Source organism: Dromiciops gliroides, chromosome 2 (assembly GCF_019393635.1).
Source record: "Dromiciops gliroides isolate mDroGli1 chromosome 2, mDroGli1.pri, whole genome shotgun sequence".
In the NCBI taxonomy this organism is placed as follows: domain Eukaryota; kingdom Metazoa; phylum Chordata; class Mammalia; order Microbiotheria; family Microbiotheriidae; genus Dromiciops; species Dromiciops gliroides.
The window spans coordinates 342,915,444-342,941,961 of record NC_057862.1 but is presented as its reverse complement, the minus strand read 5'-3'; the positions used below and the strand labels follow the sequence as shown (position 1 = coordinate 342,941,961).

The following is a 26,518-nucleotide window of genomic DNA, read 5'->3' as shown; positions in this document are numbered from 1 at the left end:
TAGAAGGATATCAGAATTTTTAACAGAGAAGTGGAAGACCTGTGAGTAATCTTGAGATCTAACGTGTGACCATCCCTAGGTGTGGCTGAGAAGGAGTCATGGGATTTAAGGAGATTGAGGATTTGGGAGTTTGGGAAGTTTGAGGGCGCATCAACAGATGCTGCAGCCAGGTCCCACCCAGCTGGCAGATGGCACTGGATCAACTCTGGTCTGCTTCTGCTGCTGTCAGTCCACAGGTAATCAAGTGTATATGTCAAGTCTTATCTTGAAATACTAATCAAAAGGGGTTTAAATTAAGAAGGAAGGAAGAGAGAAACACCTACATATATGCAAAAAAAGATAATCATAGATAAATGTAACTATATAAATATATAAAAAGGATACAGCAAAGATAACCCAGAAATTCACAGGACCCAAAATCCAAAAAAGCCAGCAGTCAAACTTTTAGACTCAGGTTTCTAGATATAAGTATATGAAGTACGTCACTGAAAATCCTAATACAGTGAGGTATGTTTGGCCTCACAACTATTGCTATATTCTATGCCTGGAATAACCATCATCTGTATTGACATGAGGAGTTCAGTAAATAGATCACAAGTCTGGCAGGGAGGCATGATCTAACAGTGATGAGGGACTTGGAACTCTGTTAAAAGAAAAGTAGTTAATTTCTTGACTTAATTTCATCCATTAAAATGTAGTAGTGTCAATGGGGGGAATTACTATTCTGGACTTGATTCTCATTAGCAAAAAAGAGCTACTTTGCTTGCTGAAGCAAAAATGATGAGAACCTTTGGTGGGGGGAGGAGCAGGAGGATAATGATGACCATGCCATATCAGAATTTGTGATAATGAATTAAAGGAAAGCTAAGCATAAACTGATGTGACCCCTAGACTTGGGACAAGCAGATTTCAAAAAGGTTTAGAGAAAGGATAAGTAGAATCCCTTGAATGAAATCCATACATGGGAAGTCAGCCCAAGAGGAATGGAAAGTCCTGAAGAATGAAAATCTTAAGATATAGAAACAATTCTCATGAGGATAAAATGAGGGAGTTGTCGAAAGAGTCAGATGTGGATGGAAAGGGGATTCACTGGATCAACTTAGAATTTTGAAAGGTTTGTATAGAAGATAAGAAACAAGGTCAGATAATGAAGCATGGATATCAAAGTGTAAACTGGTGCTATAAGAATGATGTTAGGAACACTAAAGCTCAGAATGTGCTTGGGCTAGTGAGGAAGACTAAAGACAAGTAAAAATGGATTAGAAGATATATTGGAGGGGGCAGCTAGGTGGCACAGTGGCCCTGGATTCTGGAGGACCTGAGTTCAAATCCAGCCCCAGACACTTGACACTAGCTGTGTGACCCTGGGCAAGTCACTTAACCCTCATTGCCCCACAATAAAATAAAATAAATAAAATAAAATAAAAAGAAGATCTATTGGAGAGAAGAAGGATCAAAGGAAGGACAGAACCACTGTTCAGAGTGAATGAGATGATATTGATGAATGAAGGAGAAAAGGCTTCTCAGATGTTATTTTGCTTGTGTTTTATCTGTCAAGAAACTTTTGCCATCTTGGGATGGTAAAAGGCAGGATGCATAATTATTTCTAGGAGTGGGAGTCCAAAGTAAATTGGGAGATATTAAGGAAGCACCCAATGAATTCAAGTTACCGGGCCAAGACTAAGTACATTCTTGGGTCCTTAAAGCTCTTACAGATGCGATTGCTAAGTGATTGGAAAGATTGCAGAGAATTAGAAAGGTGCTGTGGGACTAGAGAAGGGAAATTTTCAAAAAAGTCAGCTTGACTTTGATTCCTAGTAAAATTTTAGGACATTTTAAAAAGTAGACATAGTTTACCTAAATTTTTGTAAAGTATTTGATAAAGTCTCTCATGCTAGTGTAGGCCTGATAATAGTAGATTGAGGAGGATTTGGAAGTGTTTGAATTGCCAGGTTAAAAAGTTTATTGATGGCTCAATGCCAATTGGGGAGAATGTCCCATGTGAATTGACACATGGATCTTTCCCCGGCCCCAGGTGGCTTCACTTTTTTTTTTTTTTTACATTTGTAACAATGATTTAGCTAAGGGGTGTTTTTTTTTTAATCAAATTTACAGATGATAAAAATCTAGGAGGGATAGTTAACATGTTGAATAAAAGAGTCAAGATCCAAAAGAGATCTTGGCAGATTAGAGAATTGGGCAAAATCTAATAAGATAAAATTGCAAAAGGACAAATGTAAAGCCTTATGGTTGGGTTCCAAAAATCATCTTCAGAAGTCCAGCATTAGGGAGTCAGTCCAATACAGAGACAGCTGTGGGTCTAAGAAAGATTTATAAGTATTTTAGTAGACTGCAACATAAGTCAACAGAGTGATATAACAAGCAATAATAGATAATGTGATTTTGATTTTGGATGGCATGAAGAGAGATACCATGTCTACAAGCAATAGGATAACACTGTCTCGAATGAATGAATGAATGAATGAAGTGAGAAAAAGAATATATTAAAACACTTATGATGTGTCAAATCCCAATCTAATTATCAATCATACAAAGAGAAAAATAATACAATCTCTGCTCTCAAGGATTTCATATTCCGAAGGGAGGGGGACTCACATTGGAAGTCTAAGCTGCAGGTCTGATGAAAAGAGTCCATGGTCAAAAGATAGATGGTAAACACATATGTTAGGTGTCATTTCCATGAATAAAACTATATCCCTTTCTGACATCGAGCCATTTATTAGTGCCAAGGATTTTTAGTGGTAAGCATTTTATTTTTTGAGTCTTAGTATCAGTGAGGCTGTTGAAGAGGTGGATTTAGGGGGGAGTACAGCAACTCCTTTAAGATGGTGGTCAACTAACAACACAGTATAGGCAGTGGCAGGCAGGCAGGGCCTTTTCTCTTCAATAGATAATGGCTGTGGTTGCTGGGTTAGAAACAGAGCCCTTGTACTGCTGTTCTCAGGGCTCCTGGGCTTACTTGCTCATCCATGGAAGTTGGTCAGCAGTTGGCATTGGCAGTGGTGAGTGAAGTGGGTCATGCCTTATGAAAGCACATCTGGAAAAGGATGTTCAATTCTCCATGCCACATTTCCGGAATGACATTCTAGAGTTAGAATGTCACTGAGAGAATCCTTGACAAGGATTGTAAAGGACATTAAGTTTAGAGAGGAGAAGATTTGATTGGTAGTGGTCAGGGAGGACATGCTAGCTTTCTTCAAGTATTTAAAGGGTTGTCATGTGGAAGAGGAATTAGACCTTCTCTGCCTCAGAAGATAGAACAGGGAACAACTGATATGGGCTCCAAAGAGGTGGAATTGGGCTTGATTTGAGGAAGGACCTCGTAATACTTAGAACTATCTAAAAGTAAAGGGAGTAGCTTCAGGAGATTTTGGGTTTCCCCTGTACTAAAGGCCCTCAAACAAAATTTGGATGGCCATTTGTCATGGATGTTGTGGAATGAATCCTTATTCAGCTACTGCTTGGGCTTGAGGGTCTGTGAGTAAAACAGACTTGCCTAAGTTCCCACAGCTGGTCAGTGGCAGAACTGCTATTAAAACTCAAGCCTCCTGACTCCCAGCCCCCTCCACCCCATGATATCTACTAGACTATGTAATCGACAGGCAATTTCCATACCAGCATTAAGACCTCCAGAAGCTAGGTGCTGATGTTTTGTCAATAGAACCTCCTTGGGTTGGAGACAAGGGCTTTCTTTTCAGCATCTCAGAGACAACAATCTGGACTTCACTGATAAAATAGAAGTACTGACTTGAGCTCTTCCTCATCTTGCCCTAAGCTCACCATTTGTGCAGGCTTCTCTCACCTGTCTCTCTATTCATCCCAGAGGCCCTGGGGTAGAAGGGAGCACGAGTTCAGCCCCATAATATCACAGAGGCTGCATGCCAAGGTCCTTGGATGAGCATAGAACACAACATTATGGAAAGGTTTGCTGCCACCAAGCTGCACTGGGGATTTTAATTGTAAATCATCTTTCAGTGTCTGCCCATGACTGCCTTTACAGCCCTAATGAATGTAAAATGGGAAGAAATGTGATGAATTTTTCAAAGGTGGAATCCACTGTGATACTGCATGCTTAGCATCTTCTGTGTTGATAAAAATTCAGCACCAGATCCATTAGAGCACCATTTGCATGCTCTGCTCAGTTAATGACTTTTCAATCAAGTATGCTCTGCCTGAGCCTGGAAACGTCCTTATTTCCCACCCTCACCACTCCCCAGAGCAGAACTCCAAAGACAGACCCCCACCTTGTCTGCATTCTTTTGGGCACCTGGTGGAGCACTAAACCAATAGGAATACATTTAATCTGATGGGCAAATGTCCTAGATTTGGAGGTAGCCAAGACTCTGGAGGCCACTGAGCCCGAGGCTCTTGTTCTACAGATGCAGAAATGGAAGAAAGAGAAGATGAGCAACTTTCCCAGGGTCACAAAGCTAATAAGTGTCTGAGGTGGGAATTGAGCCCAAGTCTTCCTGACTCCACTACTCTATCCAGTATTCCAGCTAGCTGTTTGTGGAGAAACCATCTGGGGATAGGGAGGATGTGCAGATGTTAGAGAGTTAAATCTGTCCCATTCTAACACTCACCTGGAATTCAAAGTTTGTATTTTCCAGAAACTTCTGATTCATGGTTTCTGCAAACTTGTTGATGGCCCTCAGGAAGACCCTAAAAGAGGCAGAAATTCAGTTATTATGCAGCTCGCTGTATCTTAGATGGTGCATGCTTCTTAGGAAGACCTCATCAAGGCCCTGCTTCAGCTCTTTGCTTTCTTGGCTCTCCCCCTGCCTGTCTGATGACTCCTTCTTGGTCTCCTATGCTGTGTCTTTCTGTCCCTGTCAAGTCCCTAATTGTGAATGTCTCTGAAGGCTGTGTCCTGGACTTTTTTATCTTTCTTCTTTATCCTCCCACATGGCAATCTCATCATGTCCCATGGGCTCAGTTGTCATCTCTAGGCAGATGATTTAGTATCTTTTTAGTATCTTTTCTGAGTTTCAGTCCTGAATTTCCAAATATCTATCAGACATTTTAAAGGGGATATCCTATAGGCATCATAACATGTCCAGAAAAAGAACTCATCATCTTTCCCCCTAAAACCTTTTCTTCCTTCAAATTTCCCTATAACTCTTAAGGGCATATTATACTCCATTTCCCAGATTTGCAGTCTCCATGTCCTCCTCAACTCCTCACTCTTACTTACCCTGTATATCTAATTTCTTTCTAAATCTTGGCTTTTCTATTTTCACAACAATCTCTCCTACATGTCCTCTTCTCCCCTCTCACACAGCCACCCTAGATTAGGACATCATCTCTTCTCATCCAGTCTATGACAATCGACTTCTAATTAGGATCCTTGCCTCGTCTCTCTACATACTGATTCATCCTCCATACAGATGCCACAGTGATTATCCTCAAGTCTGTGTCTTACCATGTTAGCTGTCACTCACCCCCACCACTGAGTGAACCCCTATTACTCCCAGGATCAAATATGTCCTAAGTTTTCCATTTAAACCTTCCCCTCTTAGCTTAGCATTCTTTCCTTGTATTTCCCCTGAATATATCTCCTCTCTTGCATCTTCTCCATGTATCTGCCCTGGATGTTCATGTTTATTTACAAACTGTCTACCTTCTCCCCTCAAACCTCCTATGGTATATGTAAGCTCCCTGAGGACAAGAATAGCTTGTGTGGTTTGGCCTTTCTTTGTATTCCCAGTACAGTGCCAGGCACTTAGTATGTAATGAATGTCTGTTGGTTGATTAAGAAGTAGTGATAGTTGGATGTAGAGAATTGGTTCCCTCTCCTTGCCATCATGGGACCCTGGGAGGGATCACTCGAGCGCGTGCTCGTGCATGCGTGTGCACACACACACACACACACACACACACACACACACACACACACACACGCTGAAAGCATTTGGATGGATTTTCCCCCCTCTCTGAACTTTCACCCAAGCCAGCACTGCTCTACAGGTAGGAGATAAAAGCTGTTGGACTACACTACACTAAAGATCTTGATGAAGGTCTGGAAGGAACATGGAAGAAGTAATATGGTCTCTGACCTCATGGAGTCCCCAATCCAACAAAAGAAAAGTAGTCCCTACTCTTGAAGATTTTCCAGTCTATGGAGTCTAATGCAGATTCTACTGTTGGGAAAATCCTACTCTAATGGAGGAGACAGTCAGTGTCCCTATCTTAAGAAAAATTACAAATCCATCAAAGGATACTGTAAAGTCTGTCTCTGTCTCATACAGACAGAGAGAGAGAGAAAGAGGGAGACACACACACACACACAGAGACAATATGCAAGAAACTATAAAAAATGTCTCTAAAGTCAGAGGACATGAGTTCAAATTCTACTTCTGATGTTTACTACGTAACTAAGCTTGGGTAAATCACTCCCTGAACCTCAGTTTCCTCATCTGTAAAACGATGGAGCTAAGACTTGAGGAGAGCTAATGATGTCAATAATCCCATGTTCCCAAGAAAGCTAACTGCAATCCCTGGAAATCATATTCATTTGTGCTGAGAGGATGTGGAATAACAGGAATCAGGCAGGACTAGTCAGGGATGACAGGAGAAGCTGAGTTTGAGCACTGGTCTCATATCACTCTCCAAAGCCTTGGTCCATCTTCCTCTTAAGAATTTCTCCAAAAGTAAAGACTAACTGGCAGGCAGAGTAAAAGAACTGGGGGTGGGTGAGAGGGGAGAGTCAGTGGGTTCAGTGCCCTGCAAGGAGCTGATAGTTTCTAAGGGCTCTTCCCACCCACACTTGCAACAGGCAGCAATATTTCATTTAGCCCCTGACAGCCCTGGGAATCTCCCTCGGTTTGCAATGCAGGCAATAATTGCTGGGGCCCTGTTTGCTTGGTGCCACTTGGGAAAGTAAAACACAATCAATCTTTCCAGCTGCAATTCACTGCACGTATAGGCCACTGTCACCAGGTTAGAGCAATGTTCTCATCTTCAGTGTGCTGCTGCCCGCAATGGACAACTCTATAGCAAGGCCTCCCTGTTACTGACAATCCACTGATGATAATATGGTAGATTCTTGATTTTCAGTATTGGGGGAGGGAGGGGGGGACATTATCTACTTTGTAAATTACTTATAGCAAAAATGAAACCCTGGGCTTGCTTCCCCTAACCAACCAGCCCATATGTGATCCAGCCTAGTAGAATGGGAAGAATAATTGATTCTATCTTGGATTCTAGTGTCAGTCTTGCTACTTTCTATATAAAACTATACTTTCCTGCAGATCAGTTTCCACATTCATTTTTTCTTTTAATTACTTTTTTTAAGCCTGGGTCTCCCTATATTACCTATGCTGAAAGTTCAGTGGCAATCCACTGCTCCATTTCTATTACTGATAAAGCATGGGAACCCCAACCCACTCGGACTCTGACCCAGGCCATCTCAGTCTTCCTTTTGGTAAGCTCATGTAACCCTTTAGTAATCCCCCCCACTCCTCCCACCCTGAGGTCTCATACTAATGCTGATTTTAGCATAGACACATGATTTTCCTAGCCTACTTCAGACCAGAATGCCCATACCCAAGAAATTCTTCAGCCTCAGCCTTCCTGATACCCAGGATCACAGGCATGCCACACTGCACATAACTAGTTCATTTGTAAGAGATCCTCTAGTCTAAGTCTTTTCTTTTACAAAATTTTTATATCTGCATCAAAAAGAGGTAAAATCTCTTACCCAACAACACTTAGTAAGTTAGTGCAACTGAGGCTCCCAATTCAGAGCTCTATCCCCAGTACTATTCATGGTTCATGCTGCTTTGAAGCCAACCAAATATACAGATAGAGAGAAAGACAGATAAACTTCATAAACCAAAGTAAGGTGATCTGGAAACAGACACCAGGTCTGAGGGGAAGCAAGGTTGAGCGAATGCAGAAATAAAATCCAGTAAAATCCGTCACTTGTCAGACTGTCACAATGCAAGATTTCCATGGCTCTGCTATTCCACCGTGTGTTAACGTGCCTTTGAAAATGTATTTCCCCCCCTTAAAGATCAGTTATCTGATTCTCCAGATGGGACTGTATTGAGAGCCTGTCATTTTCTGTCCAAACATATCGAGTATCTCAAATGCGATACCAAAATGAGGGGTTTTACACCCTCTGTGGCAGGAACAATGATATCAGCAGGCACCATAACAGTCATTACTCTAGCTGTCAATCTAAACGTGTCTCTGAATCTCTGAGGCAGGTCCAAGAGCCCAAGAACCCAAGCTGTTAGTGAGAGAGCAAGTTGGGGGGGGGAGGTTGGAGAGGGAGGGGGGGAGGTTGGAGAGGGAGGGATACTGGGAACCAAAAATCTCACTCAATTTCAGGCTCATCTTTTTGGACTCTGAAAAATAGGGCTTCCCTCCCCCCACCTCCAAGTACTATAGTCCCTGAATTGGCAGATGGAATGAATGTTAATAAACAGCTAATATTTACATAGTGTTTAAAGGTTTGTAAATTATTTTCATACATTATCCCATTGGATCCTCAATAAGGTAGGTGTTATAATCCTCATTTTACAGATAGGGAAACCGAGATTCAGGCAGTTTAATTGAATTGTCAAAGGACACACAGATGATAAATAACCAAGATAGAATTTGAACCCAGATATTCTTGGCTCCACACTCAGAATTCTGTCCTTTATACCACGGATATGTGTGAGTACTGGTGCCTCTTTAGCCTTCAATGGATTTATAACTTTATCTAACTGGATCCTCCCTCTCTCAAACTCTATAGATGTTTTTATCCTGTGTAATTCTAGTCTAGGTCTTCATTAATTCCTCCTTAAAGAATATGTTCTAGATTCTTCCTTTTAATATTTCATGGGCATCAGGACAATATCTTTCATTTTTCACTTTCCTCATGAATTGAATAACCGATCAAGCATTTATTAAGTACCTTCTATTTGCCAGGCACTGTGCTAGCTATTTTGGATACAAACACAAAAGTGAATCTCCCTCCCCTCAAGGAGTTTACATTCTATTAAAGGAGACAATATACACATTGTATAATTATAAAAGGAATAAATATATTCATAATAAATTCAGGGTAATTGCATTCTCACATCCTTTTCTGCTCCTATATATCCTTACTGGCATATTTTATGACACTTCTTGCATGCAAGCCTTTGTTGGTAGTAGCTTTACACACATTGTCTATCTTTCTATCGCCTTTTGGCAATGAAGAACATGAACATATGGAAAGAAGCATATTGCTAATTTTATCAATAAAAATAATTTGATGATGAAGAGAGCATTTTCAAAATTTGAAGCATCTTAGGGATGGATCATTAGTCTATTCCCCCTCATTTTGTAATTTATACAGAAAGAAGTTGAGGCCCAGAAAGGTCAAGTGGACATGCTCAAAGGTCCAGTTAAAGACCAATCCAATGGATGAAAAAAATATAACTAGGAAATGGATAAGGAAAATGTTGACTTTGGTCAGAAGCTCTCACAATAGACAACTAAGTACAATGTTTTGCACAAGGTTCACTGAATATCAGTTTAATCAAATTGTACAGTTTACATGTGAGAACTTTTGGCCACTAACATGCCATGTGATCTTGGCAAGTCATATTTTCTATTTGGACCCTGGTGCCTTCATCTATCAAAAAAGCAAACTAGACCATATGACCTTTAAGATTCCCCAATGATTTTTTTCTTTGGAGTCCACACTGTAGAAGTATCTTAAAGGTAAGATGACATTATCAGGCAGAAACCATAGACAAGGTCCAAGGTGGGGCTGTCCTCCCCAGAGCAAATGACATACAACAAGGGATTCACATATCCCAAGATATACCTTTTTACCAAGAGGAAAAGGATTAGTCAGGGCATGAGTGAAGGCTCCATCTACAGAAAACGTGTTACGTGTGTGGATGAATATAAATAGACAAGTACTAATTCCCTGTTCTAAACACAGCTTCCTCTTAGTTGTACAGCAGGAGAGCTTAACACAGATGTATGTAACTATAAAGAAACAGCAACACGTACTGTATATTCCCAAGGGCACATATGATGCTTTTTATTAAGATGAGAGACATACAGATGGAAGAAGATAAACATGCCTCTCGAAGTGAACAACATTATTCTGGGAAAGAGCCCAAGGGCCCCTGAGAGCCCTGGGTTTGCTGTCTCCTTTTTCCATGGAATTCTGATTGACGGGACCATAGGATTGAGTGCCAGAACTTTGGAGCTCATCTAGTCTAACATCTTCATTTAAAAGATGAGGTGATTGATAGCTAATCAATCAGTCGAGTATTTATTTTTGTTGTTGTTTAATTGTTTTTCAGTCATGTCTGACTCTTCATGAACCCATTTGGGATTTTCTTGATAAAGATACTGGAGTGATTTGTCATTTCCTTCTCCAGTTCATTTTCCAGATGAGGAAACTGAGGCACATGGGGTTAAGTACTTGTCCACAGTTACACAGCTACTAAATGTCTGAGGGAAGATTTGAACTCAGGTTTTCCTGACTCCAGGTGCTACACTTTATCCACAGCACCACTTAGTTGACCCAAATATTTATTAAGGGCCTACTATGTATCAGGCACTCTCCTAAGTGCCAAGGATACGAAGATGAAAAAGAAACTGTCTCCATCCTTAGGGGGCTTACATTGTAGACGAAGAGGTGGCATCTGTGTATATACATCAATATATGTGCTCATTTAAATATGGAATAGTTAAATAAATAGCACGTGGAATGATCATTATATATAATAAATTAAATATAGAACCATAAGAAATAATTAAATACAAGATTGGAGGGAGAAAGCATCAGCAGCTAGAAGGATTAGTAAAGGTCTCATGTAGAAGGAGACTCCTGAGCTCTGAAGCTTTGAAGCAAGATTTTAAGAGACAGAGGGGAAGAGGGGAAGCATTCCAGGCATGGGGGCCAGACAGGCTGTGCAAAGCTGTGGAACCAGGAGATGGAGTGTCACATGTGATGAACAGTCAGTTTGTCTGAACTGTGGAGAGTATGAAGGGAAATAATGTATAATTGTTTTTGCTGTTGTTGAGTCATTTTTTCAGTTGTGTTTGACTCTTCATGAGCCCATCTGGGGCTTCCTTGGCAACCACTGGAGTGGTTTGCCATTTTCTTCTTTAGCTCAATTTATAGATAAGGAAACTGAGGCAAACAAAGTTAAGTGACTTGCCCAGGGTCACACAGCTAGTAAGTACCTGAGGACACATTTGCACTCAGGAAGACGAGTCTTGCTAACTCCAGGCCTAGCGCTTTGTGCACTATGGCACCACCTAGCTGTCCTCTGATGTATAATTAGGCTAGAAAAATAAAGCTGGAAAGTCAGATTGGGGCAGAGAAGTGAAAGGTCTTAAATGCCATGCAAAGGTGTTTGTATTGACCCTGGAGAAGGAAGGTGGCTTGTTCAGGGTCATATGGCCAGAGAAGAGGAAGAGTTAGTATTCCAATACTGGCCTCTTGACTTCAGTTCTGGGGTTCCTTTGTCTTCCTCTCTCCCTCCCTAGGCTCCCTGAGAGGGGGGAAAGATGGTGGTTGATCAGTTGACTCTGCTAGACAAAACAGAGAGCAAGAGAGAAAGTGATGTGCTGAGCTGGCCTGAGAAGAGCTTTCAGTCTTCACCTTGAGAAATAGAGGGAGGGGGAGGCCATAAGCAGCTCGCTTACCGCACACACAGCAGCCTGGGTTACAGAAGAGGATGCAGTGAATCAGCAGATCACATCTCTGAAAACAGCCAGTGTCACCGAGGTGGCTCAGCTCCAGGTGCCCTCACGAAACCTCCCTTGTAAATAAGGATTTGAGGCTGGGATTCACCAGGAGACACTTATTCCTCCTGAAAGAGTAGGCCTTGGCTTGACTTGGGGGGTGAAGGGGGCTGCTTTAGCTGCACCTCAAAACCCTGCAAAGCATACCCCAGAGCTGCTGCAGCACATGTGACAAAGGAGCCTTCTGCACATTAACAGAGTAGACCAGCCCTTCCTACACCTTCCCAGAAGTCCTCCCTGATCTAACCATTTGGAAATGATGTCTCCCGGCTCTGGATTCCTGAGGCACACACATGTACTGTCTTGTATTGTTCATCTTTTCACGTGTGTATGTTTTCTCTGCCCAACTGGACTGTAAGTGCTTCGAGGGTAGGAATTGGTCTTACTTTGTGCTATATTCATCAGTATTCCATGTAGGCAGCATTGTGTACTGGAAATAACACCAGATGTGGAGTCAGACAACCAAGGTTAGAATCTTTGCCCTGGTATTTACTCCTGTGTGCCCTCAGAAAGGTTATTGAAACTTTTCTGGGCTTTGCTTCCCTCATACATAAATAGAGAGGGTTGTACTAGGTGATTTTTCAGGTCCTTTCTATCTCTAAATCCAATGCTCAACATAGTAGATGCTGAATAAATATGTGGCATTTTTCTTTAAGGGGTGTTTTATGAATATTTGTAAATGACTAGCATGTTTTGAATGTCCTGCCAATAGACGCAGAAAATCTGGATAATTAAGCCTCAAAGGGGAAAAGAGTTCCCATGCAAAATTTGGTTCATTTAAAACATTCAAAATAATGTGATCATTAGAAAATATAATTTCTCTCAAACCTTCCAGAAGGCTGCATGTTGCTGACAGAAGGCATGAGAAAATATAAAGAACATTTTGGGGGGGGGCAATGAGGGTTAAGTGATTTGCCCAGGGTCACACAGCTAGTAAGTGCCAAGTGTCTGAGGACAGATTTGAACTCAGGTCCTTCTGAATCCAGGGCTGGTGCTTTATCCACTGAGCCACATACCTAGCTGCCCCTGCCTTAGAAAATATAGATTAATTCATTTTTGTTCATGTGTCTACCTATGTATGAAAGTGAGGAAAAAAGTCCATGTGCCCTCTGCTACTTTGCACCCCCTTCCATTCCCCTGCCTCACCTCATGTACCTTAACACCCAAAGAGCCCAGTGAAAGGAAGGTTAGAGAGATACAGTCATTTGGGGGTGAGGAGCAAAGGAACAAGCATATGTGCCAAGCTCTGTGCTAAATGCCTGACAGATATTATCTCATTGGATCTCCACAAGGGCCCTGGCAGGTAGGTACTATTATGATCCCCATTTAACAGTTGAGAAAACTGAGACATATGGAAGTTAAATGACTTGTCTGGGATCACACAGCTGCCAGTAAGTATCTAAGGAAAAATCTGAACTCAGATCTTCCTGACTCCAGGCCCAGTGTTCTATCCATGGAGCTACCTCACTGCCTCTCACTTAAACCATGATGTGTTGTGACATCTGCAACATTTACACAAAAGAACAAAATTACTTCCACAGATCAGCTTTTATTGGTTTGTTTATTAATATCTAAGGGGAGGGGGTGACATGAGCACATAGTTATCAGGTGAATCAGAGGATAGTTTTTTGTCTCCTGGAAGGGAGGAATATCTTCACCATTGACACAAAGTGGCAGAAGGACAGAACTTGGAAGTAGGAGTCAAGAGACCCAGGTTTCTCCAGCTCCATTACTGATTAGTAGTAAACATTCCTAGACAGGTCTCTTTTCATTGGGTCTCAGTTTCCCCATGTGTAAAAGAAGGTTAGGCTAAATCCCCTTGAATCCTTTGCAAAGTTAAAAATGCTATGAAAATGTAGGTAGAGGGACAAGACCAATTATTTTATTGGTGTAGGGAACTCCTGGAGGAGAAAATTCTCTCCACCCAGGCCAGTAGGCACCTGTTCTACAGGTGGTCTTATGGACTGGGAAAGCCTACAGAATTGGCTGGAGCACAGACAGGTTAAGTGCCTCAGCCGGGTCATAGATAGTAGGTGTCACAGGCTGGACTGCAACCCAAGTATTCCTGACTTCAAGACCAGGTTTTCAGGCATTACATGACTCTACTTCTACAGATGAGGAACCTGAGGTCTTGGAAAGTGAGGAGACTTGCCAAAGGTCACACAGACTATTGACTAATAGCTGAGCCAGAATTTAAACCCAGATCTCCTGGCTCCAAACCCTGGCTCTTTCTGGTACAATATCAAAGAAGCTATCATGCTACAAAGGAGAAAAGAAAGCTCCCTGGAGTAGTAAAATTGCTTATAGAGGCAGTATGGCATAATAGACAGAGTGTTGTCCATAGGCAGCAGAGAGTCAACAGTTCAAATCTGGCTTCAGATATTTCCTAGCTGTGTGAACAGCTCTGCCTTAGTTTCCTCATCTGTAAAGTGGAGATAATAATAACCCTTAACTCCCAAGGTTGCTGTGAGAATTAAATGAGATAACTGTATGCAAAGTGCTTCGCAAACCTTAGGGTAATGAAGAAACATAAATTTTTATTGTTATTATTATTATTTGCAATTAACATAGAATTCACAGTAGCAACACCCCTCTCTCCTGACAACTCAGGCTGTGCCCCCTGAGAAAACACAATTCCTCTGACTGCTCCTAACTTAGAAACTTAAATGCCTAGCATTTTCTTAAGAGATACAAATGCTTCCACTTGGGAGATGATTCCAAGTTTGTAGATTTCTTTGAAAATTAAATGCAATGGGAGTTGGAGAGTATATGCAGAGGAATCACAAAGCATAGACCAGTGGGGCTCAATAGGTGGTCTCTGGGAATACCAACTGCATGGTCCAGAAGCTTTTATAGGCCTGGTCTCCAAACTACTTTTGCCTCAGTTGGCCTCACAAAATCCTTTTGTGCATGAGCCTTCAGGGTCAACTGGCCAGTTGGCAATAGCTCTTGTAGGTAAAGCCTGAGTTCTCTCCCATTTGTCACTCCAAATTTAAGGTCCGAGAAAGATACTGGCCTCTTCTGGTTCCCTCGTGAAATATCTCTGTCTCTCTCTGTCTCTGTCTCTGTCTCTCCCTCCCTCCTTCCCCCTCTAATACCAGTATATATTGGCTAAAGCTCATGGGGGGCCTCTAGTAATTGGGTAAATCTCTGAGACCTCTTCACAGGCAGAGAGATAGATGCAGGGGGCCACCTTGTAATCTGAGATTGCAGAATCATCAGATCACTGATTTCATGCCGGAAGAGCACTAAGAGACAATCTGGGCTAATGCCGGGACACTCTGACTTTATAGATAATTATAATAACTACTCACCTTTATATAGCACTTTGAAATTTACAAAGCACTTGGCAAACATTATCCCTTTTGGTCCTCACAACAACCCTGTGAGACGGGAGCTGTTTATAGATGAGGAAAAGGCAAGATGAAGTGACTTGCACAGGTAGTAAGTAGACAGTAAATCCTGGGTGATTTACCTGTGACACCCAGGGGGGTGTCAACCTAGGAGATGCTGAATAAATAGGTGATGTGTTTTTAAGGAGTATTTTATGAATATTTGTAAATGCATGAACACAGGACTAAGCCCCCTTCCACCCTCACCCCCAACCCCCATCCCCCACCTCAGGCTGTGCTCCGGAGAAAACACAACTTCTCTGACTGCTCCTAATGTAGAAACCTAAATGTCTGCCATGTTCTTAAGAAATACCATTGTTTCTCCTTGGGAACTCCTGCTCTGAGACTACATTTTAAGAGGTGAGTGACCAGTAAGCATCTGAACTAATCCCGTGCCCTGGTGTAGTGGGAGGACTGGCCATTCACAGACCCTTCACAGGAGTGCACCAAGTGATGCTTCTGACATTTTATGAGCAAGTTGATTTATTTTTATCCAATCCATACACAAGGGAGAGCAGCACAGATCTCCAATTCTTGCTCCCCCCATCCCTGCTCATTGCCAAGCCTCTGAGATGAATGGGGGAGTTCTTCTATGGGGTCTAGGGGCTAATTTCTCCATAGCTGTAGGACTGAACATGGAAACACTCGGGTAGGGGACAAGCTGCTTTTCTGGGGATACAGGCTGAAGGAGGAACCGAAGCCAGCTACTGGAATGTTTGGGTTAACTAATTCCCAATCTCCCTGTCTTTCTCCCTTGCCTAACACACAGCAGTCTCTGGCACATTCTCCTTAACCCTCTCCCCTAGACCCCTACGTACTGGAGCTAAGGAACAGCTGAGGATGCAGAGTAGAGTACCGGTGTCAAGGCCACAACTCTGGGCTATGGGGGTGGTGCAGCAGCAGGGATAATGGAACTTCCCTGATGCTGCACCTTAATTCAATTATTGCCTGTTATCAATTTCCAGCAGTTCCAAAGGATAACTTGGCTTCATGAGGAAGGCGGTAGCAAGGCTGGTGATTCCTACTCATGCTACTGGCCACACTCACCTGTTCTGGACCATGCTCATGGCCATCCAGTCCTGGGGATACACATTCTTCCCAATGAGATCCTTGAACATGATGAATGTTTCCATCAAGAAGTCCTGGAATGATGAAATGGATCAGATCTTTAACCTGAGATCCCTAGAGAAATCTCATGGCAGGCAAGAACCAATTGCAACATCCAAATGTTTCCTCCCATTCCCGTAGTTATTCATTCTCTCTCTCTCTCTCTCTCTCTCTCTCTCTCTCCATATATGTATATATGTATATATTATATATACATATATAAACATATACATACACATGTATATATTCATTTATATAGAATATATTATTGGGGGGGGTGAGGCGATTAGGGTTAAGTGACTTGCCCAAGGTCACACAGCTAGTAAGTGTTAAGGGTCTGAGGCCAGATTTGAACTCAGGTCCTCCTGAATCCAGGGCCAGTGCTCTATCCACTGAGCCACCTAGCTGCCCCAGAATATAGTCTTAAAAGGAGTATCATAAGTTCATTAGCTGTGGGACTAGAAGGGACCTTATCAGTCATCTTAGCCAACTATGTCACTTTAAAGATGAGGAAACCAAGATCCTGGGAGATACAGGGTCACCCTGGTGATAAAACAGGAGAGGTAGCATTTGAACTCAGGGCCTCTGGCTTTAAAGATGGTATTCTTTCCCCTATACCAGGAAAGATAAGGCTAACTTGCAAACCTCTCAAAAAGTCAGTGCCATAGAATGAGCAACAGACTTCAAATGCCAACTTAAAAGTTCATTACCCAGAGCCTGTCACACAAAGATAAGTAGTACACAAAAATGGGAAGAAAAACACCCTCACAATAAGCCATTGCTAATTCCTGTCTTGAGGAGGAAGGAAATAAAAGCTCTCTTTGATGTAGCAATTTTTAAATTATCATCCCAAATATGAACTTGAAAAGGAAATAACCTACATCATATGAAAGCATCTCAGTTCATCGCTCCCATACACTATTATTAAAATGAACGCATAATTAAAAGTGCTGTAAATAAAGCTAATTCACAAGTCTCTCCCTCACTTCCAGGCATCATCCCTCCCTCTCTCTCTCTCTCTCTCTCTCTCTCTCTCTCTCTCTCTCTCTCTCTCTCTCTCTCTCTCTCTCTCTCCCTCTCTCCTCTTGCTCTCACTCGCTAACTCAGATATATATATATATATATATTTTTTTTTTTTCTTTTGGGTGGTGCAATGGGGGTTAAGTGACTTGCCCAGAGTCACACAGCTAGTAAGTGTCAAGTGTCTGAGGCTGGATTTGAACTCAGGTACTCCAGAATCCAGGGCCGGTGCTTTATCCACTGCACCACCTAGCTGCAGAGATATATTTTTTTAAAAGAATTACTGAAGAGTTTGGCAGTTTATGGTCATAAGGGAGAAAGGCAATTAACATCTACCAAAAGTCTACTATGTCCCAAGCACCGAGCTAAATGCTTTACAGATATTCTCTCATTTGATCCTCACAATAAGCCTGTGAGGTAGGTGCTATTATTATTATTATTCCCATTTTACAGATAAAGAAACTGAGAACCGAAGTTTAGTGACTTGCCCAGAGTCACAACAGCTAGTGTGTATCTAAGGTCAGATTTGAACTCAGGTCTTATTAATTCTAAATTCGGTATAATTATCCACTTTACCACCTACCACCAGCTACATCTATACCATGTTATATCACAATAATACTTATATTACATTCATAAAGCACTTCAAAGTTGCAAAGTTCTTTTCAGGGACGTCATCTTATCTTCCCCCTGCAACAACACTTTAAGGTAGATAAATCAAATATTATTATCCCCGTTTTGCAGATGAAGTCACAAAAATTTTTTTCCTTAGCTCCTCTTCCGTAAAATGAGGTGGAGAAGGAAATGGCAAACCATTCTATCATCTTTGCCAAATGGGGTCACTAAGAGTTGTACATGACTAAAAATAACTGAACAACAAATGTGACAGATGAGGAAACTGAGATTCTTTCTTTTTCTAGGTCCCAAGCAACACAAATGGATTAGAACATGAGGTCACTGCACTGTCTCATTTAAAGCAACCAAAACATATATTTACCTCCAGAATCTGCTTTAATTTCTTGCCAGTTTGTATCAACTTAGGATACCTCCCCACATCCTTGAAGAGAAGTCACTTTACCTATCTAGACCTCTGTTTAATCATCTATAAAATAAGGGGTGGAGCGGGTGGACTCTAGGGTACCTTTTAGTCCCGCTGCCCATGATCCCTAAGTGATGCCGAGTACAAAAAAAAATTCTTAATTAAGTCCCTTCCTCTGGGGTTTGGGAATTTTATTAGACTGTGAGAATTCCCTGATGATGGGGCCATGTACTTTGTATATCCTGACATGAATTGCCCAGAGTAATTACTCATTTGAGGGAAGGGTGGGGAGGAAGAGAAGCAGTCCAGACTTGTGGTTTTATCCATGTAGTAACTCATGGCATGGAAACCTCTTCCACCTGAAAAAGATTAGCAAGTCAGCTACAATCTTAAGAGAGTCACTTGACCACTGAGATGTTAAATGATTCACTGATGATCACATAGGTAGTATATGTCAAAGGCAGAATTGAACTCAGATCTTTTTTATTCTAAAGCCAGCCCTCTAACCCTCGCATCATGTTGCTATCTCTCAACCCATGGAATGAAATTCTAACTGACCCTGGTTGGCAAGATAACCTTAGCCCCATAGCCAGCTGAATGGGCAGGTAGGTGGCAGAGTGAGTAGAATTCTGGGCCTGGAGTCAGCAAGACTCATTTTCAAGAGTTCAAATCTGGTCTCAGACACTACATAGCTGTGTGACCCTGGGCAAGTCACTTAGTCCTGTTTCCTCATCTGTAAAATGAGCCAGAGAAGGAAATAGCAAACTACTACAGTATCTCTGCCAAGAAAATCCCAAATGGGGTCACTGAGAGTTGGACATGACTGAAAAATAACTTAACAACATGACCATTTGAAGAGTTACTAGGGCAAATCAATCTTCTTGAGGGCATGGGCTTTTTTTTGTTTCCCCAGCACTTAGCACACGTAACAGTTTCTTAATAAGGCCTGTTTTATTGATTGATAGTCACTACAATATTGAGGATATGGGCAATGGTGGAGAGGTCTATGGGAAAGATAGCTATGTTGTATGAATAAGAACCATACCAGGAAGTAGCAACACTATCAGCTCCAGAAATGGAATGACAGGTAAGAGAAGAGTATGTGTCCATTTCAAATTTGGTCCTTTGTCATACTGCAGGTCCTGTGGATTTCCACGGCCAAATAATTCATCACCTAAAGGTCGACCCTCTGGGGATGAATCTATACTTAGTGAGGCTGGATTTAACACAGCAGACACAGTCTGGTTCTGAGACTGCACTTGTACCCTTTCCAGCTTACGAGAACCTGCCAGAACTTTGGGGGAAGGAAAGTACTTCCATTTCCATACACATGCAAATATACATATGCCATATGTGTACACATATGCCTTCCACCCCCATCCTTACACACACACTTTTACTCTAATCCTAACCAAGAAAGGTACCATGGGAAATGAGTGAATTCTGATTAAATGAGGTAATATTTGTAAAGTGTTTCACACAGTGCTTGAAACATAGTACTCACTTAATAAATCCTTGCTCCACCTCTCCTCTCCCTCTGTAATGCATCAGCCCTACACATTATAACAGTATGATACATGTAAATGTCTTACATGTACCATTTATAGTTGTATAGTAGTATTTTCACATAGTATTTCTCATTTAAGCCAACAGAGGGTAGCACAGTGGATTGAGTGCTGGTCTAGCAGTTAGGAAGATCTGAATTAGAATCTTCAGACATTTACTGGCTATGTGACCTTGGGCAAGTATTTAAACTTTGTTTGCCTCAGTTTCCTCAACTATAAAGTGAAGATAGTAATAGTACCTAACTCACAATTGTTATGAGGATCAAATGAGATATTTGTTTTATAAAAAGTGCTTAGTGCAATGCCTCACACATAGTGTTGCTACATAAATGCTTATTGCCTGCCCTTCCCCTTACTTCACAATACTTGCAGTGAGCCCTATGATCCCCAAAATACAGATGGGAAAAATAAGGCCTGAAGAGATTAAACAGTTTATAACATATTAAACAACTGAGCCAATACATGGCAGAACTGGTAACTTGAATCTAGAATCATGGATTCAAAGAAGTATAGCCCTTTCCATTGGGTATATTCCATGTTAGTCTCTCTGCAGATGAATGCAATGATTGCCCAGACCAAAGGGGTGATCTTCAATGAAATGTGATGACACTTGTTTCAAACTTCAATGTAATCTCATAGATGTAAGTATTCCCTAAATTAGTTAAAGTCTCAACCTAACCACACCTTCTCAGCCTGGATGATTCTTGTCCACTTTCTTCCACAAAATAGTTTTAATAAATGGTTTAGATTTTGCTAAAAGGCTTTAAAAAAATTTAATGGGTGCTAGAGCAACTCTTGGACTTTCTTATCCTTTGCTCTTACCAAATGAATGGCTACCTCCTTCTCTGACCATTTTCTAACTCTTAACCTTTAACTTGAAACAAATTAAATGACATGTGCCTTAAAATTATTAAACAGCAGCCGATTACTGTGAATCATCATTTACTAAATGTCTACAACTATTGTCAGGTACTATACTAAGTACTGGAGATAAAAATATTAAAATTAAAATCAATGATGGGAAGAATTTGTCCCATAATCTGATGAGCCTGTTCCATTCTCTACTTTTCTCTCAACCAAACTTACCACAAGTTCAGAACTTGTCTGGAAAGTCTCAATGTAGAAGGAATAGTGTTGGTCTCCCATCTGGTGTAATATGGCTGTCATGCATGCCACAAAATGACTCTGTGAAGATTAAAAAAAAAAACAAGAAAAAAAGAAAGATAATGAAAAATCCATGAAACAGTGACAGAATAGGACCATATTGTCAAATTTCAGCATTTCAGACCTGGACAGGACCTTGGAACCCATTTAATCCCCTTGTCTTTGATAAAGATCACACCTGGGTCATCTCAGATGGGTCACAGAGGAAGAAGCAATGGACTAGGCATCAGGAGAGTCTGGTCCTAATTATGTCTGTCTTTAATTCCCATGTGGCTATAGAGACTTCCCATCTCTTATCTTCAGTTGACTCATCTATAAAATGAATGATTCAGAATAATTGATATCTAAGTTCTACAAGTTCTATGTCAAGAGTTTCATCTTTCATCTTTCAAAAACTTCCCTGGGGATGCAAATTCCTTCAGTGATGTTTTACCATCTCGACTCTTCTTTTTTTTTTAATTTTATTTATTTTTAATTTTTAAAAATCTCGATTCTTCTTTAACAGAAATGCTTCTTTATAGCTTACTTCCCCCTTCCCCTAGCTGTTTGTAATATAGCAGAAAAACTATTTGAATAGGGAGTTCAAACAATTAGGAACTAATTCTAGTTCAACCATGATCAGTCCTATGACGTACAGCTAGCTAGCTATCATTCTCTAAATAATACTCAATAAGGATTTATTGAGTACCTACCATGTACCTAGTCCTATCTTGGCCCTCTGTGGGTGATTTTCCCTCCTAACGTATAAATCATGATCCCTGATCTCAAAGAGTTTATAATCTTGTTGGGAAGACTGAGCCCATGACACAACACATCAATACAAGCCAGTATGTGATTAAATATTAAATTGTAGGGAACAGATTGTAAGGGCTATAGGACCTAAAAGAAAAGTAAGATAAATGAAACTGGAACAATAAAGAATGAATAACTTAACTGGTGCAGAATTAAAAATTGTCAAGAATTAGAAATTAAAATTAGAAATGGGTAGGATTGGAAATTGAGGAGATACCCATCAATTGGGGAATGGCACAATAAATTGTGGTATATGATTATGATGGAATACTACTATGCTGTAAGAAATGATGAGCAGGCCAATTTTACAAAAACACAGAAAGATTTGCATGAAATAATGCAGAGTAAACTGAACAGAACCAAGAGAACATTGTATACAGTAACGGCAATATTGTTCAAAGAGCAATTGTGAATGACTAAGCTATTCTGAATAATATGATCATTCATATAAACTATAAAGGATTTATGAAGGAAATGCTATCCACCTCCAGAGAAAGAAGTGATATATGAAAATAGGTAGAGAGATAAGTAGTATATATGTATACATATATACATACATACACACACATACACATATCTATATCTTTATGTGTATATGTATATACATATATATGTAGTATATATGTGTGTATATAAATATATTCCTGACCCTATATTAGAGGCCAATCTCTCTCTATATATATCTATCTATATGTGTGTGTGTATATATATGTATGCATGTATATATACATACACACATATAGATAGATAGATAGATATGTTGGCCTCTTATTTAGGGTTAGGAAGGAGGGAGGAAAGGAGACAACTTGGAACTCAAAATATAACCAAAAAAAAGTTTTTAAAAAATTATGGGCTAGATTTGAAAAATTAGTATAGGCTCCTCATTTGTAAGAGGAAGGAGGGGAACATCATACTAGGTGATCTCTAAGGAAACTTCCAGCCCTAAATCCTATGACTGCATGACTATTGGGGAACATAATTCCTGGTTATCCCAGACCAATGGAGGTCCTGTCAGACAAAAGGGCTTGTTCAGAGGTACAAGTGGGAGTGAGGTCTCCGGGAACCCTAATAAAGGTTGTGTAGTCAACTGTAGTGCCAGAATAGACCTTTATAATGCTCGCTGCTTTCAGTAGAAAGTAGGTTTCTTCGATGAGCAGGAGGAGTTCAGAGAAACCTGGAAGGACTTGCCTGAACTGATGATGAGTGAGATGAGCAGAACCAAGAGAACATTGTATACAGTATCATCAATATTATGTGTTGATCAACTGTGATAAACTAGATTCTTCTCACCAATCCAATGGAACAAGAAAGTTCCAAAGGACTCGTGATGGAAAAGGCTCTCCAAATACAGGGGGAAAAAAAGGAACTGTGGAATATGGACGCTGATGGGACCATACTATTTCTTTTGGTTTTGGTGCTGTTGTTTTTCTTTTTTGAGGCTTTTCCTTTTTGCTCTGATTCTTCTTGTATAACTGCAGAAATATGTTTTATATGTGTATATATATATATAACCTATATCACATTACCTGCTGTCTAAGGGGGTAGGGAGGGAGGGGAGGGAGGGAGAAAAATTGGAAATTGGAAATTTAATGTAAACAAATGTTGAAAACTAAAATAAATAAATAAATACATTTTTTTTAAAAGAAAGTACATTTCTTCAGGGCAGGGTTAGTTTTTCTGTTTGTCTTTTTACTCTGAGGGCCTAGCAAAGCGTGTATAATGTAGTGTATAATAGACATAAATGAATATTCGCACTGTGGTAGGCAGGGTGAATGCAAATACATATTTGAGACAGTCCCTGTCCTCAAAAAGACATTCTACAAGGTGCTTAACAAGTGCTTGCTGAATTGAAATGAATTGCTTAAAGTATAAGAAGGCATGCATGCTATCATAGTATATTTTTCATTAAAAATATTAAAACTAAATGGACAAAAATGCATCTGTATAGATTATATGATGTATGATTTACTTGAAGAACTCTCTGGGGGTCTTTTTTTCCCTGCTTCACAGAAAATTATGTAATGAGTGTTCCCTCAGCCTTACTCTCACAAAGATAGCTCTGCAGAAGCTCCTATGAAGATGATCTTCAAATTTATCTCATATTAAACAAGGAAGAAAACTTACATGCTCTCAAGACCCAGTTGATTCATCAACTGATGTGCAATGAAAGTTCAAAACCATCAATGGATTCTAGAGATGAGGATATCAGCAACTCAAACCAATAGCAACACTTTAAGCCAAAGGAGGCCACCAGGTCTCCCAGAGAAGGAGATAACTTGTTTTTGATGGAAACTTGGGAGATTCCTCAGATAAAAAATCTCCCTCTTACTCAGGTCCCAAGGGGTAGCAAATATTTGAGGAATCAGATATCCCAATAAATCCTGATGAATTGATAATCTTACTACTATTGCCAACTCAATAAAATATAGAAAGAACACTAGCCTGAGAGTCAGGAGACCTGGTTCTAGCCCCGACTCTGCCATAAATTCTCTGTGAGACCTAGGACAAGTCACTTAACCTCCCTGGTCATTGGTTTCCTCATGCATATAATGAGGGAGTTAGACTAGCTTGGCCTTTAAAGTCCTTCCCAATTCTTAACAGTTTTGTGCTTCTGACAGGCATGTTTTTCTGAGGAATCTCTGCTGAAGGCTGCAATGGTACATTATTTGGTCTACTACTTAAGACGAGAATGTAAATATTCCTATTTCTCTCTTCTCTTCAATCTCTCACCCTCTTGTCTTTCTCCCTCCCCTCCCCCTCTCTCCTTCTCTTCCAACACCGCCCCCCCCTACACCCCTCCCCAGGCTTGTCTCTCAAAGAGTTCAGTGTGTGACCACTAGAGGTCTTTTTCTTTCACATGGTAGCTGCTGTGCATGGTACGGCTTTTCATTTATTCCTACGTGAGCAGACCCACTACACTTCTTGCATATAAACAGTGAAAATTACAATATAAAGGACTTAATATACCTTCTCTCGGAGTAATTTTACCAGTAGTCAAAGCCTTGCCTGCCTAGCAGGGCTGAAGTATATTTTCTGCAGGTAATTTCAACACCTTAAGGTAAGAAATCTGTGCTTTATTGTTATTAATGGTCTTCTAAGAGGAAACGTTAACATCTCTGTGACAGTAGTTTTCTTCCAAAGGTCTTGTTGAAATTAGTCTGGGGGGGGGGCGGGTTATGGATCTGTGTGTTTGTGGAGATGTCTGTGTGTATGTGCCTATTTTTGATAAAAATCCACCACCACAAGAAATGCAGGTTGTCCTAGTAGGCAGTATGAGGGGGCTGCCTGAGATTTCAAATGGCTTGATTTTAATTTAAAGGGGAAAAAAAGCACTCATTAAAGCAATCATTTTTTAAAATTAAATTGTCAGGTATTAGCCAGAAAAGCCAGGTCGTACTAAGCTTTGCTTTTAGAAACTTCACTGCTACGAGGTTGGTGGGGGGTGTTCTTTAATCATTTACAGAAAGTAACCATTTTATGAACCGTTATCTCTTTACAAGTCGCTGGTCAACGTGGCATTGCTCACAGAGCAATCAAAATGACTTTTATCAGCTTGCTAATTCTTCCATTCTAACTAATCTTGGGGGGAAATTAAGCTGGCATTCTGCACAATTCTATCCCCCATGTGATGGAAGTTTGGGCAACTGTGGATAGAAACTGAGCAAATATTCTGATGTTTTGGCATTAATGAAAAATGACAGTGTCCTGCTTTTGACTAGAATCATCTGCTTTTCCAGGCTAGCCAATTTCTAGTATCAAAGCTGTCAGAAATCACATCCGTGTGACTGATCGATATGTAAGATAGAACAAGGCAGTACAGCAGTAGGTCTGCTTTGGCAAAATACCCTTTCCTTGATATTAAAAAAGAAAAATTCCCTTTGCTATATTAGAGAGGGGTGATGTACTAACATTGTACTTGTGTGACCTTAAATAATTTCTTACTTGCAGCTGCCAAAAATGACATTCATCATTCCTGTTTTTTTCTTTGATAAGTTTGGATACACAAGTAGCATTTTTCCTTTCTCTTTCTTTCTTTCTTTCTTCCTTCCTTCCTTCCTTTCTTCCTTCCTTTCTTTCTTTCTTTCTTTCTTTCTTTCTTTCTTTCTTTCTTTCTTTCTTTCTTTCTTTCTTTCTTTCTTTCTTTCTTTCTTTCTTTCTTCCTTCCTTCCTTCCTTCCTTCCTTCCTATCTGGGGAAATAGGAAAGGAGAACAATATCAGGATTTCATTTGTTCTCAGGTCCTCTGACACTCCCCAAACTCATGGTGGTTTACCACTTCCTCCCTACCTTGACATTGCTCAAACTTTATAGCACCAGATCTCCAACTTGCAGCTCTGTCAACATCCTAGGTAATAGCCTAAGACAAGCACATCTGGACAATGTACAGGATGGTCAGTGGAGGTAGGGTTACCCCCACTGTCCAAGTTAATGACTAAAGCACTCCATTTGTGACGATTCTCCCAATGGAGACAAATCAGGGATCAATGTGTATTTACTACTGAGGCAAGAGGCAGTTGCTCATATTTCTCCTCTTAGCATGCCAGGGGACAGGATGGGAAATTGCCTTTTAAGACCAATACTCGGGAACCTGCATATTAAATTCTAGAGCACAGTATCTGAGCAGTGAGTGCAGTCCAGCCCAGCCCAGCCACCTCTGCTACATTTAGGCTT

General features: G+C 40.7%; 2 protein-coding genes across 5 annotated transcripts in view; one reads left to right on the top strand and one right to left on the bottom strand.

Moving 5' to 3' along the window:
* The window catches only part of DOCK2 (dedicator of cytokinesis 2), a 500,741-nt gene that overhangs the window by 84,740 nt on the left and 389,483 nt on the right, over nt 1–26,518 (bottom strand). Inside the window, exons 28-30 of the mRNA XM_043986513.1 lie at nt 20,979–21,077; nt 16,209–16,303; nt 4,605–4,683 (exon numbers count right to left, since the gene is read on the bottom strand). Of these exons, the coding sequence (XP_043842448.1) occupies nt 4,605–4,683; nt 16,209–16,303; nt 20,979–21,077 (273 nt within the window). The remainder of the gene's footprint in view (nt 1–4,604; nt 4,684–16,208; nt 16,304–20,978; nt 21,078–26,518) is intronic.
* Nucleotides 24,734–26,518, top strand: part of INSYN2B (inhibitory synaptic factor family member 2B) — a 151,787-nt gene continuing 150,002 nt past the window's right edge. For all 4 annotated transcript variants that reach the window (XM_043986517.1, XM_043986514.1, XM_043986516.1 and 1 more), the window contains exon 1: nt 24,734–24,906. The gene's annotated coding sequence lies outside the window, so the exon portion shown is untranslated. The remainder of the gene's footprint in view (nt 24,907–26,518) is intronic.